The sequence below is a fragment of the Pecten maximus genome, chromosome 3 (assembly GCF_902652985.1).
Source record: "Pecten maximus chromosome 3, xPecMax1.1, whole genome shotgun sequence".
Taxonomy (NCBI): Eukaryota; Metazoa; Mollusca; class Bivalvia; order Pectinida; family Pectinidae; genus Pecten; species Pecten maximus.
Window position 1 is genome coordinate 36034061 of NC_047017.1, and position 20281 is coordinate 36054341.

The 20281-nt window shown below is 35.2% G+C and overlaps 1 protein-coding gene across 1 annotated transcript in view; it reads left to right on the forward strand.

Annotated features, from left to right (window-relative positions):
* Positions 1-15080, forward strand: part of LOC117324027 (neuroglobin-like) — a 43837-nt gene extending 28757 nt beyond the window's left edge. Inside the window, exons 2-3 of the mRNA XM_033879628.1 lie at positions 4989-5214; positions 11892-15080. Coding sequence (XP_033735519.1) covers positions 4989-5214; positions 11892-12038 — 373 coding nt within the window. The 3' untranslated portion in view covers positions 12039-15080. The remainder of the gene's footprint in view (positions 1-4988; positions 5215-11891) is intronic.
* Positions 15081-20281: the final 5201 nt, after the last annotated feature.

The window sequence follows — 20281 nt, forward strand, 5'->3', positions numbered from 1 at the left end:
ACAATTTGGGTAACAGATAAATAGAATGTCGTCCGTTAGGTAACAGTTCAATTCTTAAATACACTTGGCTATTAAATTGTATTGGGAATATTACCAGTGGAAAAATACAGTTTGTACATTAGGCCATTAAATGGTATAGGGGGATATTACCGGGGGAAATACAGATATACACTAGGCCATTAATTGGTATAGGGGGATGTTACCGGGGAATATATATACATAGGTATACACTAGTACATTAAATGGTATAGGGGAATGTTACCGGTGAAAATACAGATATACACTAGGCCATTAATTGGTATAGGGGGATGCTACCGGGGAAAATACAGATATACACTAGGCCAGGAAATGGTATAGGGGGATGTAACCGGGGAAAATACAGATATACACTAGGCCAGGAAATGGTATAGGGGGATGTTACCGGGGAAAATACAGATATACACTAGGCCAGGAAATGGTATAGGGGAATATTACCGGGGAAAATACAGATATAAACTAGGCCATTAAATGGTATAGGGGGATGTTACCGGGGAAAATACAGATATAAACCAAGCCATTAAATGGTATAGGGGATGTTACCGGGGAAAATACAGATATACACTAGGTCAAGAAATGGTATAGGGGATGTTACCGGGGAAAATACAGATATACACTAGGTCAAGAAATGGTATAGGGGGATATTACCGGGGGATATATAGGTATACACTAGGCCATTAAATCGTATAGGGGGATGTTACCGGGGAAAATATAGTTATACACTAGGCCAGGAAATCATGAAGAGGGATATTACTGGGGAAAATATCGTTATACACTAGGCCAAAAGACGATATAGGGGAATATGACCAGTGATTGGAAGGGTCGTCTGTGTCATCGTCGACACACGACCAGTAAATACAGACCAGATTTAATTTAAGAACACAATGTTAAAGGAGAGTGGTCATCTATACATGGAGTACGTAAAACTTGGTATGTCATAACAAGGAAGAGGAATGGAAGGGTTTCTGAAATGGCTGTGCTTTGTGCTTTTTACGGTTAAAAATGAACGCCCTTAAAAATTCGAATGAATACTTAGTTCGGTTATATATATACCGGTATATATATATATTTTTTTTTGCAGAAACATAAAACTTAAATTCTTATGAAGTTGGATTTCCCCAAAGAAAAATATTGCCAAAGTAACAATGCACTGAAGGATGTTTTATGACTACAGTAAAATGTATATACCGACTTGATGAAAATAAAGATAAAAATCCTCTTGCTGATGTTAGATAGCATATATTCACTGTCAAATCTTGTAAATTTTCATTACCAAAAAACGTTTTCATTATAGAAGGAAGAGTTCATGAACTACAAGAGGCAAGCCTATCAATTCAAATTGTGTGATGAAACATCCCACCTTCACGGTCAGGAAGGAAAGTGATGGTTCCATTTCAAATATAGATAATACTTAATCAACTGAGAAGATTATTGCAAAGCATTCGTTAGTTAATTCTTTTTAGGATAGCCACATCCAACCTTGTAGAATTAGTTGTAAGGTGTCCAAACAACTTCCCTTTGTAACTTGATGTATTTAAAGTCACAAGCTGTATTTACAGCTGGTAACAGATCAGTTTTTAAAGATACAAGCGTGTGAAATCACTTCGAATGACAGACTCCGAAAAGAGAAGGAAGAGAAAATCTTCTAGGCTTTAAGTTTGTTTTTCTGGATTCACAAGAATACAAATTATTTAAAGGAATTGTTCATAACGCAAACAAGAAATTTTGATATACCCAGCTTTGTCTGAATTTCTTATCCCATTGGTGCACCTGTTCTGGGTTTTCAAGATTGCTGTGATAACCAAGATAAGTATACCCAATATATATGATCATACATATTTATGAGGTTTTCGGCAAAGTGGCCAATGGTAACAGTAACATCGATTTTACTACAGTATTATCATTATTATTTTGTGCCACGTAATACCGAGTCCGGACATTGTATTTAGTATGATTCTTGTGTTTTGAACGAATCTGAGAGTGGAAGAAGTGTTTAAAGGGTATGTACTTATGAATCACATATAGTTCATTGTCCCCATCATCACTAGTCATTGTTGTTCGCCGGCCGGTAAGATAACGATAACCTGTAGGTGTCGGACATTATCACAAAGTCGATTCTGGAAAAGCTAATAGCGATTATATCTTTCTTCACCACTTCTAAGGTAAAGAAATAAAAAAGGTGGATAAATCGTCAACAATTCTGCTTTTTAATTCTCAAGAGAGATGGTTCTGTTTACATCCTCTGAGTTAGACTCTGTGACGGTAACTCCATTCATTTGTTGAGAAAAAGATATTTCAGTTTACGGAAATGTCGATAAATTGGTCATAAATATATTAATCCCATTGAGAAATGCAGTATCAATCTTTATCACTTCTTCTTTTATTTCTTTGAAGTTGGTATTAGTTGAATTTCCCTTTAAAAATGTCTTACGCTTAAGAGGACAATGACAAGATTGAGGATGATGCCAATGTTAAGGTGTAGAACAGAGGATTGGATCTGGACAGGCTTAATATTTGAGGGCGTGCTGATATCAATACCTGATGTCTCTAACACTGGTAAGGCATCTTTAAAATTACGTTCAACGTGTCGTTTTGCACATACCATTAAATATTATGTAAGGTATAATACTTGCATCATCTTGGCTTCCAGATAATTAGGATACTGTCCGAAAGGTAGCCATCAGGTAGAGATATGCTCATAAATTTAATGATATGTACGTTTCTTATATTCATATTAATTTTTACTTAAACGTATGGTCGGTATTCTAAGAACACAACATTAAAATGTGTAAAATCCAGTATGGTAATCACTCTAGTCAGAACCGAGAAACGCTGGAATACGGTAATGTATCGCCTGGTTGATTCTTTCTAGTCTGAAATGCTAGAGGGGATGCCACAACAAGTGGATCAGTAAGATATATCAGTTCATCTAAACCCAAAACAATAAAAGCAAACTTTGTGTAGAATTATTATATACAATGAAGAAAGAAATAGAACCGAGTAGGAATGAATTTTGAGAAAACTTTGCTTGGAGGATAAATCCTTGCTGCAAAGAAAGAAAATCCGAGCTTGAAAGCTGATTGATTCTTTGATAAGATGTTGCATACTTTTAAAACTTCATTTATTATATTTCAGATAATTATGTGATAATTGAGAACTCCAATGCTCTCTACGTTGTAGGATGGACTACGTACGTCGGTTCAGGCCATTAATATGATATACACATGGTGACGCAAATAACATAGCCTGTGTGTGGAAACGCTGGCACGTTTGTACAGAATTGAGGATCTGTGTCCATTAAAATTAGAATTGTGAAGACGAATATTTTATGTGAAAAGGAACAGTATTATGATACACATACTGTAGAATGAACAGTATGGTACACACGACAGAATATTACTTATACTAGTTACAATAATATCACTGGTATAAGTCCATTCTTCGACGCCTTGCTGTTTTCACAGATGTATAAGGTAATTGGAAAAAACCCCAGAAAACAGCTATGCCATCATCGAACAACTCTGAACCAAAATTTATGACTTTGATATAAACGCATTTCATTTGCTTAAATATTAACAATGAGATTCGGCATAAATTGTCCAACTTCTGTGAAGCCATTTGATAAAAGTTATGATGTGGCTGGTTCCTATCTTTCACATAGATGGACATAAGTCACATTTCTAATGAAATCATGAGGACGACCGAAAACTTTCAACCCTGTGTTTTTCTGTCATCTGTAGATATCTATCCAGGAATAACCATATTGGGAACAAACTTTGTATGTCAAGTGTAGGACGACTCAGGGATGTTACTATCTAAAAATTAAAAATCCCAAAATGTCAAAGTCGTGAGGGTATATCAACCGACTTAATCACATGTGTTTTGTTACATAGACAACACCAAACTTGTCTAAAAGAGATGATTAAGTCATGCATTAAACCCAATTCTGGATGTGAAGTACATAATGTATGAAAGTCTATTCATATCGCTATAAATAACAATACTGGTTGACAAATCTATTATTAATTAATAGAATAAAACACTACGCTATTGTACCATGTATAGTAAGGGCATTAATGATAGCTTATAAGCGGGGATTAATGACGTCACTGTCGACGTTTATTTATCTATTTAGCTATTTCGTTTACAAAATGATAGGTTTTTATCTTCTGGTAAATCTTTATCCTATTGTCACTGGTACCAATGACGCATACGGTAATGGTATTCTTAGAAACAAACTTTTTCATGGCGGTAAGACTATAAGGCTATAAGACAAGGGTAGATTAGTGTATTAACCATCTAAATGTCCTTCAATGCTGACTCCATTAAAATACACTTTTTTGTAATTCTACTACATAATAATACTCCATATAGAAACTAATAATTAAAGTTTAATAGACCCACTGGTGCGTAAAAGGGAGTATCTCTCATATACGTATGTAACATATATGGTAACTACAATTTATATAGGATCAATCTAATATGAAAGGAGGACATTAATTTTATATGATTAATCTACCATCGCTCCCTCGCAACGTTCAGTTACTTTCTTCTTCTTTTTATTCTTTGGAAAATATCATGTAAACATGATTATAAAATATTTATGATTCAGAAACATGTATTAATGCTAAAAGAAGCAGCATATAATTTGATTTTCTGACACATAAGCGACTGTAATTATGTTACGTCACATATGTAATGTTATGGCGTGAAATGGCGTAGCAGTCGCTATTGGGTCTGTTAATGATGATGTTTCTGATTATAGGAGATGTATCACGTTTAGCTGCTGTGATGTGATTGTTGTTTTCATCAGCCGCAGTGTTTATGTACGGTTGCTTTTAACAGCAATTTGTTCCCGGTGGTTCGAGTTTTGCTTGGCGACGAAAGCGTCAGTTCTGACTTCATTGTTCTTTGTCAAATTTCGTTCATAAACACCTTTCCATATTTTGTAGATTGTTCGAGAAACATCCAGAATTGCAAGATTTGTTTGTGCCTTTTCGAGGGTTAAGTTCAGACGAGCTCCGCAGTAATGTTCGACTACGTGAACACGGTCTGCGAGTGATGGGAACCATTGAAAAGGGAATAGCAAGACTCTACAAGCCAGGGAAGCTATACAATATGTTGTTTGACCTAGGCAGCAAACACAGAATGTTTGACACCAAAGTGGAACATTTCGAGGTAGGATGTCGTCAATACAACAATTACATGACAGTATTTATAATAACGACTTCAGTGTACGATCTATTTATTGATTGTGAAGATAGCAGTCGTGATTTTATGACATTTGTCCTCACCACGAAGGGCTGATATTTCTAGGTCAGCCAACCTGGGGGATTGCTATCTTTATTTGCTTGTTCAACTAGTTATGTGCTTTTCCTCTTTGGATAATACGTAACAGCTCACTAGGTAGATGGTTAAAAACTTCGCAACCCCCCGGTATCATGAAATACCCTATTTCGATTGCACAAGCGATAGACACATCATACACGCGTTAGAGAGGAACAAGCTGCCTTACCCTTTAGGTGCAGGCATGTGTGTACCATATAACAAAATTATCAATTACTCCATAGTACATGGGCTAACATTTAGAAAGGCTAACACGTGTTTTACACAGTCAGGTGTTGGAATATTGGTACCGGCTTGATTAAGCACACAATGCAGCAAGGCACGCGCTGCGGAAGTACACGGCGCATATTGTGTCGACAGTGGAGATGTACAGTCTGTACCTAACGGTCATAAATGGTAGGAAATTCTTTTATCAAAATTGTGGAAGCTATTAAACTCATTTGACCTCAGTTTTTCTAAACAAAAATTAAAAAAAAACCTCATCCAAAGCGTTACACTGAAGTACTATGTAAATATCGGTAGCAGATTTTTAGGTCACCTAAGTCTCATGTGACATATTCTAATCGCATTTTGTCCGGCGTCGTACGTTGTCTGTCATGTGTGCGTAAACAATTTACATTTTCTACCTCTCCGAAACCCCTTTGACTGTTTCAATGAAATTTAGCCATGGACGACGATAATCCAAAACTATGAATAATATAGTCCCCGCAACCAAGTAGCCTTAGGAGCTGGGCAAAAAGGGTCAAATCTACTTACATTTTAAAAATCTTCTCAAGACAAGACCCTGATATGATAGAATCAAATACTCTTCATAGATGAAAGGGTTTTAGGGGTATTTGAAATTGTGGATTCCATGACATCGTGGTCTAGCGTTTCCCGTTGAGGAGGATGGAAACATTACTGTAGTTTATATAATGAAATAACATTTCAGCATGATCTGTTCATTTGTTTTTATAAACAATACATACTTGGTTCAGATTAACAGTATGAGATGGCAATACAAAGTATGAAGGCGTGCACAGATTGGCCCTGATAGGCCCAATGGACTGATGGTTGGGGACAAAAAGGATAAAATTGACTGAATTTCCAAATATCTTCTTCTCAATACCCCTATAAGATAAAACAGATGGAAGGATTGTGAATTTCATGACTCTTGGGATTCACATTTTTACCTTGGGAGGAGATACTTATAGCTTACTGTAGTTTATATAAGGAAAGCAATTGTTAAATTACCATTGGAAATGATTCAAGCTTGTCTTGCCTCGAACGCTCAGTATGAGATGGCAGTTTGATGGTGTGTAGAAGTTGGCCCTGACTGACTAACAGGAGCAGGTTGGCCGGCCAAAGTTGGTCAAATTTACCGAGAAATATTTCAGAACTCGGGTGACCGTTGAGGCCCGTTGGCCTCTTTTTATATATAATTATAGAACCATAGAAGGAGAACATAACGGGTATGTGAGAGCGGAAAGTTATATTGTAAAGGTGTTTTTTCATGTACAGGAACAATTCAGTTTAGAATAGTTGAAATAATGAAATATCAATAGTGACAACAGTTTCAATTTCTTTAAGATTGTATAGTTATGTTTTTTCCTCTCTGCCCAATTAAAAAAATAAGCATCCACTGTCGGTGCCGGTGTTACTTGTTCTGACAGATTATTCCACATTTTAATGACCCTTAATCAAAACAAAAACGTGTTTTCCTTTTTCCAGTTTACTATGTTAAAAATAGTTTTTAGAGTGGCCTGTTGTTGGAGTGGCCTGTTGTTGGAGTGGCCTCTTGTCCGTTGTCTTTTGACCTTGTCGCCCCGCACTTAAAAAAAAGTTCACTGCCGTGGTATCACAGATATTGTTCGTTATTTCAAATACCTCTAGAATGTTTCCAGCTATTCTGAAGGCCAGTGATGGTAATCTAAGTCCGAGTATGGCATGTCCTTAAGGATCATCTAAATAACAAATCCAGTGATATTTGACAAGCCTATAAATCGCTACTATAATGATGCAATTGAACAGAAGTAACTTGATCATCTTAAGTATGTATCATGGCTAACCATGGGCCCTGCTGTTGACATGTAATTTGTTAAGCTGTTTGTATATTTCGACAAAACATGCGAAAAATGCATGATTCAAAGGAACACAATCTACTAATGTGGATCACATGTCTTACGTGAAATATGTCGTTATGCTCACAAGTGTCTTCAGCACACAATAGGAGCATTTGTTTGACCGGAATCGACTTTATATATCTATATATACTGGTTCTATTTTGACATTGAAATGCATATGGCGGTTGTGAATAATATAACTCTGATAATGACAATAAAACTCCTTTTAGGGAAAATGGTTAAACCGCTGAGGTAAAAGATGCATGTTTCTGAAACTTAACTCCACAATTTAACTTTTTGTCTTGAAAACATCTTTCTTACTATGATTAGATGTCTTAACAGTATCCAATTAGAGCATTTGGATTAGTTGAAATGCCACTTTTATGCCATATTTCTGTTATGTTATTCACAGCTCCCATGGTGTACTCTGACTAGAGTCTTGTACATGTACAGTAACTGAAATTTGTACTCATCAAGGAAATGAGAAGTTCACCTTACCAGTGTTGTTTTAACTTGTGTACTTACGTGTTCTTCAAAAGATAGAAACATATTTATAATTACTCCTATAGTTTATCCTTGTCCACTTCCTGTGATTCTTTGCCTTTTAGATATTATTTTCGTTTGCCACTTTCCCTGCCAATATGCATACATTAACATTTTCGGGATGAAATTTCAACAATATTTTGACTCTGATGTGTCTGATAGACCATTTATATATATGAAGAACAAAGTTGGTTCAAGTACAGATCCATGGGAAACCCCCGAAGACACTTCAGAATTAGGATCTTAAAACGTCACTCTTTGTTTCTTGTTTAAGAGGAAGCTAACAGACCAATTTATAAATTCGTCGCAAATTTCAAACGAAGACATTTTGCTTAAAGAAATATTAAAGAAAATATTGAAATATACTACTTCTTAGATGTGGCTAGTGAGAGGAAAATACATGTCTGTGTTATTATTGAGAGACATGGATTTTTAGTGAGAGGAAGATAAAGCTCTGTGTTATTATAGAGAGACATGGGTTGTTAGTGAGAGTAAGATACAGTTCTATGTTATTATAGGGAGCCACGGGTTGTTAGTGAGAGGAAGATACAGTTCTGTGTTATTATAGGGAGCCATGGGTTGTTAGTGAGAGGAAGATACAGTTCTGTGTTATTATTGAAAGACATGGGTTGTTAGTGAGAGAGTTCAGTGTTATTATTGAGAGACACGGGTAGCTAGTGAGAGGAAGAGATACATTTCTGTGTTATTGTAAAGAGACAATTGTGGCTAATGAGAGTAAGATACAGTTCTGTGTTATTATTGAGAGACATGGGTTGTTAGTGAGAGTAAGATACAGTTCAGTTTTATTATAGGGAGACATGGGTTGTTAGTGAGAGTAAGATACAGTTCTGTGTTATTATTGAGAGACATGGGTTGCTAGTGAGAGTAAGATACAGTTCTGTGTTATTATTGAGAGACATGGGTTGCTAGTGGGAGTAAGATACAGTTCTGTTTTATTATTGAGAGACATGGGTTGTTAGTGAGAGTAAGATACAGTTCTGTGTTATTATTGAGAGACATGGGTTGCTAGTGAGAGTAAGATACAGTTCAGTTTTATTATAGAGAGACATGGGTTGTTAGTGAGAGTAAGATACAGTTCTGTGTTATTATTGAGAGACATGGGTTGCTAGTGGGAGTAAGATACAGTTCTGTGTTATTATAGAGAGACGTGGGTTGTTAGTGAGAGGTAGATACACATCTGTGTTATTATAGGGAGACATGGGTTGTTAGTGAGAGTAAGATACAGTTCAGGTTTATTATAGAGAGACATGGGTTGTTAGTGAGAGTAAGATACAGTTCAGGTTTATTATAGAGAGACATGGGTTGTTAGTGAGAGTAAGATACAGTTCAGGTTTATTATAGGGAGACATGGGTTGTTAGTGAGAGTAAGATACAGTTCAGTTTTATTATAGAGAGACATGGGTTGTTAGTGAGAGTAAGATACAGTTCTGTGTTATTATTGAGAGACATGGGTTGCTAGTGGGAGTAAGATACAGTTCAGTTTTATTATAGAGAGACATGGGTTGTTAGTGAGAGTAAGATACAGTTCTGTGTTATTATTGAGAGACATGGGTTGCTAGTGGGAGTAAGATACAGTTCAGTTTTATTATAGAGAGACATGGGTTGTTAGTGAGAGTAAGATACAGTTCTGTGTTATCATAGAGACATGAGCTGTTATAGTCATAGGAGGATATATCAGTTTTATAGAAACAAGGGTGGTTAGTCATGGGAGAATATATCAGTTTTATAGAAACAGGGGTGGTTAGTCATGGGAGGATATATCAGTTTTATAGAAACAGGGGTGGTTAGTCATGGGAGGATATATCAGTTTTATAGAAACAGGGGTGGTTAGTCATGGGAGGATATATCAGTTTTATAGAAACAGGGGTGGTTAGTCATGGGAGGATATATCAGTTTTATAGAGACATTTTTAAGAAACTAAGTGTTTGGAGATAGATATCTATTATATTGACGGTACGTCGTCAAAACCAAGACATTAACATGCACTTGGGCACTGCGTGGGGGATGAAGGTTATCGTATCATCATTTCCGACACATTCTAAATCAAAACAACCTACAGGCTGTTCAACAGCGAATAAGGTTTCGTTTTGAATTAGAATGTAGATTTATATGTAGATTACCAGACAACACATGCTCCGGGGGCGATCGTGTAATATTTTCCACGTTTACTTTTATTCCGTTTTATTCACCCCGATGTAATACATATATCTATTCACGGCGGTGTCTACTTGTGATGAGACCAATATCGATACATCTTTAATCAACACGACAGATTAACATAGATATTTTATCATGATCTTGGACGCGTTATTTACATTCTTATGAGTATCTAACGAAACTTGAGTGTCCATATAGCTGGTAAATCCACAGCAGACATAGATTACATGGCCGTCGACCGTTCATTCAACCATAGTTTTTCATTTCGTATAAACTTTATTTCGTTTCTGGCAGACAAGACAAAATACAACAAATATCACTTAAAGACTGAACAGGATATGGAAACAATTTGTAAAACTTATATTAAACCATTTCCCTTTAATCGAAATAGATAAGCATTAAAACAAAACGTGAAAGAAGTTTTGATCAAACTTTAATCTTTGAGTTTGATTCTTCTACTGTTTTGTGCATCTATCGCATGAGGAAATGATTGTGCGGTGGGGTTATCAGATTTATTGATTATGCATGGATTTAAACCTTATCAAAGCTGTCATGATTATGCATGTCTTCAAATTGAAGAAAAGAATTATATATGCACGTACTACGTGATTCAATTACAAAGAGATTATAGCATAAGATATGAAATCAGAAACGTTTAGTAGCTATGATAAACTTTTTAGCACAGCTGAACAGGTAATTAATTTCGTCGGGAGAAAGTTCAACATCGCCATATAGCAACATTCTTTCAGTAAGGTTATAATGAGTTATTGGATTAAAATATGTCGTGTGGAAATTATCTTATAGTTGGCATCGAGGAGATTTTTTATTTGAAGATGATATGTCCTATGTCTATAACATAAGAAGCCGATTTATTTTCTGTCGTTAATGTGCCGACTGCGACCGCTTATTTCCCAAACGCTATCTCTTTGATGCGCATTCCGCTCTGATTTTAGGGTGGAAAGAAATATTTGATGATATCTATATTTATGGCTTAAACCTTGATAACAAAGAAGTGAACTTTCTTCCTGTGCATCAAATATCCCACGTAAATGCTCCAATCATCTAAATAATTATTTATTGCGAAAAAAAAACCCCAAAAAACAAAAGCAGAACAAAACCTCCAACGTGCAGTCCATATGGCTTAGTTGACATAGTATTCAGACACAAATGCCAAATTCGTTTTTCATACGAAACCAATGCTAGTAACGAAAATGAAAGCATTTCCGTTTTATTTTCTTGGTGGATAAAAGCATTCCGGTTTTTTTTCATTGAAGAGTGCTGAAGTTCTGTCATCTTCACGTTGGGGACGAAAACATAATTATTTATCCAAATTGTTTCGCAAAAGAAATAACATTTTGTCTTTGATTTGTGGCTAGGACTAATTCCTTTAACTCTTTATTGTTTAACACTAATGCAAAAGCGAAAAAAAATATTGAAATCTGAATTTTTTTTAAATGTGATAATCAGCATCTGGTAAATCGCCATAGGGAGGTTAGAGATTACACGGCGCTTATCATAAATTTCTCGCTGTGATAACCACTAACATTGTTGGAGTAGATCTGTCGGTACGTGTTATGAAAGACTAAGTATCTATGTATGCATAACTTATGTGATCACTGATCAGCAGTATGTTGTTAATATCATCGATAAATATTTAAAAAAAAAAACCTTATTTATCTCCTTCAGCTTATCGGGCCAGTTCTCCTCCAGACGATTAAACCCACCATCGGAGAGAAATGGACACCGGAAGTGGAATCTGCGTGGTTGAAATTCTTCTGGATGATCGCCACTGTCATGACTGAGGGCATGACAGATGTACCACATAACAGCTGACCGTCAACATGATGATGTCAGTTGATGAAACAACCTACATGTATGTGGTAAAATGGTTACCTGGTCATGTGATCGCAACAGCCTGCCAAATAATCTACATGGTCACTTGATCGCGACAGATCTAAACCATATACCAAATGTATAACGGCTGGCCGGAAAAGGCTGGTTCTATCCGACTTCATAAGGACTGCGACACTGAAATATATGTATTTTAGTTCCGCTACAGCGGAATAAAATTGTACTATTGGATTTCCGGTTCAGGAAGTCGAAATGATGATATTATAAATCCAGTACAAGACGTCAGTCGATTTAGGACAGAGATGTGCTTTTACTTTGAATTCTTTAATGTCATGAAATCTTGATGGTGGTGGTTTGTGAACATTTATTCACCACCGTTTTCAAAATTGTGTACATATGGAATCATCCACATGGGAATGGAATAAAAACTGTGTTCCGACGATTAGACGCGTTGCGATGAAAAGGGATTAAGTTTCTCTGTAGCTCAATTAGTACATGGTCCCGATTATTGCCTGTATTTTAATCATAAACTGGTAGAGAGGGTGCTCGTGGTTTGTTATTGGTACCAGTATCGTTCTCCCTCCTGTTAAAGTGTAAGTCTGCCAGGGGTGATACATAACAAATGACTTCTCGGCAATTGAACGGGAGTGCCTTATGTGTATGTCAGACTGAATGGCTGTGTGTTTTAAGTTGCAGCCAGAGATGTATTGACGATGTATGAAAACAGAGACGATGTAAATAAAGATACTAAAATATCAAAACGATATACAGAGATAATAATCATATACACAGAGACAGCTAAACAAAACAATCGTAAATATAGAGACTATATACAGAGATAGAAAGTCATACAAAACAGTCGTAAATATAGAGACTATATACAGAGATAGAAAGTCATACAAAACAGTCGTAAATATAGAGACTATATACAGAGATAGAAAGTCATACAAAACAGTCGTAAATATAGAGACTATATACAGAGATAGAAAGTCATACAAAACAGTCGTAAATATAGAGACGATATACAGAGATAGAAAGTCATACAAAACAGTCGTAAATATAGAGACTATATACAGAGATAGAAAGTCATACAAAACATTCGTAAATATAGAGACGATATACAGAGATAGAAAGTCATACAAAACAGTCGTAAATATAGAGACGATATATAGAGATAGAAAGTCATACAAAACAGTCGTAAATATAGAGACGATATACAGAGATAGAAAGTCATACAAAACAGTCGTAAATATAGAGACGATATACAGAGATAGAAAGTCATACGAAACAGTAGTAAATATAGAGACGATATACAGAGATAGAATGTCATACAAAACAATCGTAAATATAGAGACGATATACAGAGATAGAAAGCTAAACAAATCAGTCGTAAATATAGAGACGATATACAGAGATAGAAAGTCATACAAAACAGTCGTAAATATAGAGACGATATACAGAGATAGAAAGTCATACAAAACAGTCGTACATATAGAAACGATATACAGAGATGATAAACATGTACACAAAGAAAGCTTGACACAACAGTTGTAAATATTTAAGCATTGAACTGTTACCAAATGGTAGTATACAGTCGATATGGATACAATTTGGATGACAGATAAATAGAATGTTAGGGCGACATGAAATTTTTGGTTTTTTTTTTTCATAAATACTTAACTTTTATTGTTGTAGTGTCTTGCATTTCTGAAAATTCGGAACGATCCCCTGTGAGTGTGACGACATTGACAATTTGATCATATTTTCTAGATCAAGAATGGCACTTATAGTAATTTCGCGTACACTACATTTTTCTAATTATAAAATAATACTCTCATAACTTGTGACATTGCTTTATTTTACGCTATGGCTTCTGTAAGTAAATACTAGCATTCCAAAGTTCTCTAGACCGAAAGTAACTGGTGGCCATCGTTCGACCTACAACACTTGGAGCTGTATTCCTACTCTGACCGAATTACTGTAAATTGTAGTATAGTCTCATGAATACAATTTGGTTTACTAACGACATATAGACAAATGCAACACAGAATGTAAATATAGTGACGATATACAGAGATGATGAGTATGTACACAAAGACAGCTTAACACAATAGTCGTAATATACAGACGAAATACAGAGATGATAGACCTGTACGCAAATACAGCTTAACACAATAGTCGTAAATATAGAGACGATATACAGAGATAGAAAGCTACATTGTATACAAAGACAGCTTAACAAAACAGTTGTAAATATATGAAGATGATGTACACTGAGACCAAGTCATACGCATACAGAGATAATAAGCATGTGCATAAAGGTTATAAATCTGTTTCTTAGATGTGTATCTAGGAAAAGGTATTTTGTGGGAGGGCTATCTCTATCCTGCATACATAAATATAATGAAAGAGTCTTTTCCCCTATTTTCACTAGTAAAAATGTCATGAAAGATCATACCCAAACTTGATGTTTGCAAAAAAATTGACATCCTTTAATGGTTCAGTGATTAACGAATGTATAATTCACCGATAAAAATTGCCAAAACTTGATCGACTTTTGACGTATCCGTGATCAAATTGACAAACATGCGGGGGAAAAATTCTATCAACATTACAATGAAAAATAAATGAGGAAATCAATTTCCAATTGTAACATAAAATTGTTTTTACACTTATTTTTCATTGTTCAGTCACTTTTTTATAAAGTACTACGTCACTGCGTGATATCATGACTGTCATTATCCACGCCATGAAGCGTTGATGTTTTGTTTGTGGTAACAGGGCCTATTCACGATACTTTTGGCAACATGATGTGTGAACCAGCGAACAGTGACTCCACAGAGTATTCTAACTATTCTGTGATTTAGAATTATACGGGTTAACCGGTTTTCTTGATGGAATGACGAAGGTAGGTCGGTCGATAACTACGGTCATTGGTCATTGGATGGGTAGGCCATTGTTTGCCTGACAGCTCTACTGAGAGTACAGTATACACATTCTGTTACAATTAAACAAATATTTTCTGAAAGGAGCATCAAGGGTCTCATTTTTACCGAATGTTTGCTAATCTTCCATCAAAAACGTCTGAAACGGTGCTCCAGGTACAGGAGAAGTCGGTTACATAGCTTGAATATACTTCACATGCCACAGTGCTGACGTAGACGGAACTAGACTACATCCATTTCATCGTTTTTATTTTGTTTGTTTTTGTTTTTTGTTTTGTTTGATATGTTGTTAAAAAGCAATCCTATACGGCTTTTACTCTACAGTCCTATCATTTGTGATGTGTTTGCCTACTGTTTCAATGACAAATAACAAATATGCAGGGTAGGTTAGTCTACAGTACGACTTGGATCTACAGTAACGGAGTGATATTTTAGCTCCGATGATTGTCTAATCTTTTTAATTTGTAACCTTATTGGTATATTGCTGGTACGATACATGTATCTAGTCTACTAAAACATACATATGTATTTTGTAAGTTAAGTCCAACTTTTTAAACCTGTCACCGACGATGACGGCTCACAGATGTGAACACACGCAGACAACGTTATCAGAGCTGTCCCCTTGAACGCAGATTACTCCGCTCGCGTGAAATAGATGTTTCGTACAAATAGCTGTCTTGCAGGGCAAACTCTATCTAACATTGCGAAATATGAGAGAAAGCTTTAAAAACATACGTTAATATAAAGAAGACAACATAAGCTGCATTTTGACGAGGGTAAAGAAAGACAAAAGTGGCGAGCCTCAATGAGCCAAAAATAAAGCTTTTACCCTTAGACACTGACCATGTATTATATTTATCATGCAACAGTCACCAAAATAAGTATTTGAAATTGAATTGAAACCGTATCAATAATATTCCAAAAGTGTTCGCCTTTTAAACGTTGGTTAACTTTGAAGTAGGTCAGTCGAATTTAGGCACGTGCTAAGATTATGAAATACAGTTGTTTTCCATCATTGCCGAATAGCCTACAGCAAAATTATATGTGTTGGGTTTATTCTGACAATGCGGAAGTCATATGCAGTCGCATTTGCCTTGTTTAGCATGCTGGACTAATTTTAAAAAGTAGAAATTTATGAAATCTTTGACAAATTACTTATTTGGTTAAAGGATAACATGTCACATGCCACATAACCATCAAAAATTCATCGTGCGAGTTTTAAGGAGGATTGATAATTAATGAATACAGTGAGTATTTCTCAATCTTGGAGATGAATATTGATTTTGAACATTTTAAAACCAAATTATCAATTTATCTCTTACAAAATCTTACTATTGATAGTTATGTTAATTAAAACACTATACAGAATGATTTTGGTTGAATACACGTTTAAATATTGTATATTACGTGACCGCTTTACATCTGCAACTATACAGTTTAGAAAGTATTATATATTATAAATGCCACAACCTACTTTTTAAAACAAGCCTATTGATTGTGTAACAATGCTACTGTTAATAATTATTTTTAATTGCTTTTCACGCCTTCATTTTGATTAAGTTGACTCTACAGAAAATTACAGTCTGCATGTTTTTGTGTGTCTTTATCAGGTGTTCTAAGCATTAAGTTCTCCAAGTCGTGGTGTACCGAATCCACTCCGTGGCTATATAGGTATACACTAAATGTTATAAAATCCACTCCGTGGCTATATAGGTATGCACTAAATGTTATAATAAAATCCACCACGTGGCTATATAGGTATGCACTAAATGTTATAATAAAATCCACCACGTGGCTATATAGGTATGCACTAAATGTTATAATAAAATCCACCACGTGGCTATATAGGTATACACTAAATGTTATAATAAAATCCACTCCGTGGCTATATAGGTATACACTAAATGTTATAATAAAATCCACCACGTGGCTATATAGGTATGCACTAAATGTTATAATAAAATCCACTCCGTGGCTATATAGGTATACACTAAATGTTATAATAAAATCCACCCCGTGATTATATAGGTATATTTCGTTCCTAATGTGGTTTGCTGATATGAACACACCAAGTGAAAACAACAAACATATGACCATGAATACACTATGAAAACCGTATGAAAACATTGTCTCTCGTGCAAATCACCTGATTAATCGGGTCATATTAATACGCCATCGACAGTAAGACAGGAAGAGTAGCTTCCCTTGGATCGATAACTTTGGTACGAGATAAGTGTTAAAAATATTGAATGATTGTATTTAATATTATTTTTACTTTAATACTTCTTTCTTTTTGTTTTATACAAAATTAAACAAAAAAGACCACAAATTGCGGAACGACATTAAAACAATGGCGTGGTGCATAGGCGGGATCTCCCGGCTGTTCTAATAATTTGGCGTTTCGTCGTATACAGGACAAATTTTTCTTTTTAATAAAATTTCTCGTTTTCTCGATATAAATTTTTTAAATCAAGGTTTTGTAAATATATGAATTGAATAGATTTTTTAAATTTTCATTGCGGCTATGAATACCAGTAGCTAGCTACATATCCCGCGGCGCAATTCATATATGCACTAAATGTTATAATAAAATCCACTCCGTGGCTATATAGGTATGCACTAAATGTTATCATAACTTGCTCAGTTTTAATCATTCAAGGAAACCTACCATAGCTATGTATGATATTGTGAAAAAGACCTATATTTTGTAAGGTTTTGAAATATCGGGATTCACTAATTTATAATCGATAGAATGTTTATTTTTGAAGTTTTGTAAAATTTTACTAAAATTTGATGTTTCTAGCAATGTTAATTTCCCATAGAGACCACTCATCGATATAATGCTTTGTGCCATCAAAGTTGGTTCACTCGGCTTTACATTTAACCCAAATTAATCGATGATGCGTTTGCCTAATGATCTAATTACGTAGCTAAATTACCAAACTAAGAACGCGGATTGTCACAAAACAGATAAAATAATTACTATTTATTTTAACGAAATAGGAAAGTTTGCACCATAAACTAAATACCAAAATACTAAAACAGTAAGTTTACTGCCAATAATATCTATTTTTTAAGTGTTTTGTGAAGTCAATTCATAATAAGTTAGCGTATAGAGAGCTTTCTTGCTCATCCTTTCCTGCTGAAGATCAAAACTGTATCATTTGTGCAAAGTTTTTTTTATGTAGAACACTCCAATGACTTGTTGAACGATGGTGGACATAACAGACCACCCTGTTACACTCCAATGACTTGTTGAACGATGGTGGACATAACAGACCACCCTGTTACACTCCAATGACTTGTTGAACGATGGTGGACATAACAGACCACCCTGTTACACTCCAATGACTTGTTGAACGATAGTGGACATAACAGACCACCCTGTTACACTCCAATGACTTGTTGAACGATGGTGGACATAACAGACCACCCTGTTACACTCCAAACCTTAATGCACACATGTGTTTTTCTAAATATATAACAGGCATACAAGTAATACTGATATGTGTAGACCACGTCCTTAAATGAATATCGCTGTTAATTTTAATAAGGGCGTTAAATACGATATATTACATGACCAATAGTGACTAAACAAATCTTGCAAAACAAAAAACAAAACAAAACCTATATACCCCAATCTTAATGTTCTTTTGACATAACTTTTTAACACAAACATTTAATACCCCAGAACATGTTTACATTGGAAGGCTGCCAAGGTTGGGGCCTTGGGGTCAGCCTTCAAAATATAAACAATGTCCCCACGCAGGGGGGCTCTCACTCGCCGCACAACTGACACAATTTACACATCTCATACTCTGACGCTTTTTTTTTATAAGTATAATGTACACATACAGTGAACACAATTACCATAATATATGCAAATCAACAAAATGTTCGGTAAATATTTGTGTAATAAAGATCAATATAAATAAAAAAAAAAAAAAAAAATACGATACATATTTACATACAAATCAGGCTAATACAGTCGATATTGGAAGGTGAATTAAGGTCCATGATTTAAATATTATATTATTGCTCTTCTATCCCATTTGAAAATCTTGTTTGACGTCTGACTTTAAAACCTGATACAGTTCTCACAGTGAGATATGTATGTAGATGCGGGTTGTAAAGTTGTCTGTAGGAAAGACATTAAATCCAGTAAATCTGCTAGAAACATAAGACTTCCCCTGCAAAGTTATTGGCTTGATGTTTTAAAAGCAGACTGGAATAACTTTACTGATGATTAAGAGATTGGTATGTGTGCGAAGTGTTTCAAGAATGATCAGAAACGAAAGCCGCCATCTAAAGTTCAAAACATTGGTGTCAATGATACGTAAGTGACAGAACATCCCGTTATTATCAATTGAGGATCTATTTCATGGCCAGTCTTCCCACGCCAAATGCTATATATGTATGAATCAAAACCAGAACACCAACTCATCTTTCATCACAAACTGTGGTGTCCTTGGTCCTCACGTATTTGTTCATCTCATCTCATAGGGAAGGATCTTAACCCTAACGTTGACATTCGCGCTGATGAATGATAAATGTTGACTTCCCAGCTACGTTCTAGATCAAAGGAAATCATCAATGATAAATATCACATATGCTATCAAAGCGGAGTATTCGTTAACTCTGCGTTTCTCCCTTCTGGATGATGCAGATTGCAAATCCTGGATATTCATTCACATTGTTCGTCCTCTATCGAGACTAGTTTTTACACTTCAAACCACAAATTACATTCTAATATATAATTACAATACATTCTAATTACTTTGCACCAAACTCCTTGTTACTATTTTTGTGCAATTTATTTTGTACTGTTTGAAAATGTTTCAGCACATAATTACGAATAGACTGCAATGGAAAAGTGTATTCTGGACCTTCAGCAAATCTCGCTTAATATCAAAAAAGCATGTTTTCACTCAAAGCCTATCACATTTTTATCTCCTGTTACTAATGTATAAAAAATGTACATGCTTAGTTTTCTATAAAAAATATGAAGACTTGATATTGTAGTATTTCCCCCCAAAACTATAAAAAAAAAATCATTTTGGTACAAAAGGGCGCTCTATGCTTGCTAGTGTACATATCTTGGCTTAAATGCCTATTTCTAAACGTAGGACTACAGAGGCTACCAACAGCGCATTCAATCAATCGTATTTACTTATTGGGCAATTTTGATACCCGACCTTTAAACAGAAGTACACTTAGTTATAAGTTATACGGAGAACTTAGAGATTCCCTCTACTATAGAAGTATGCATGATTATGTACT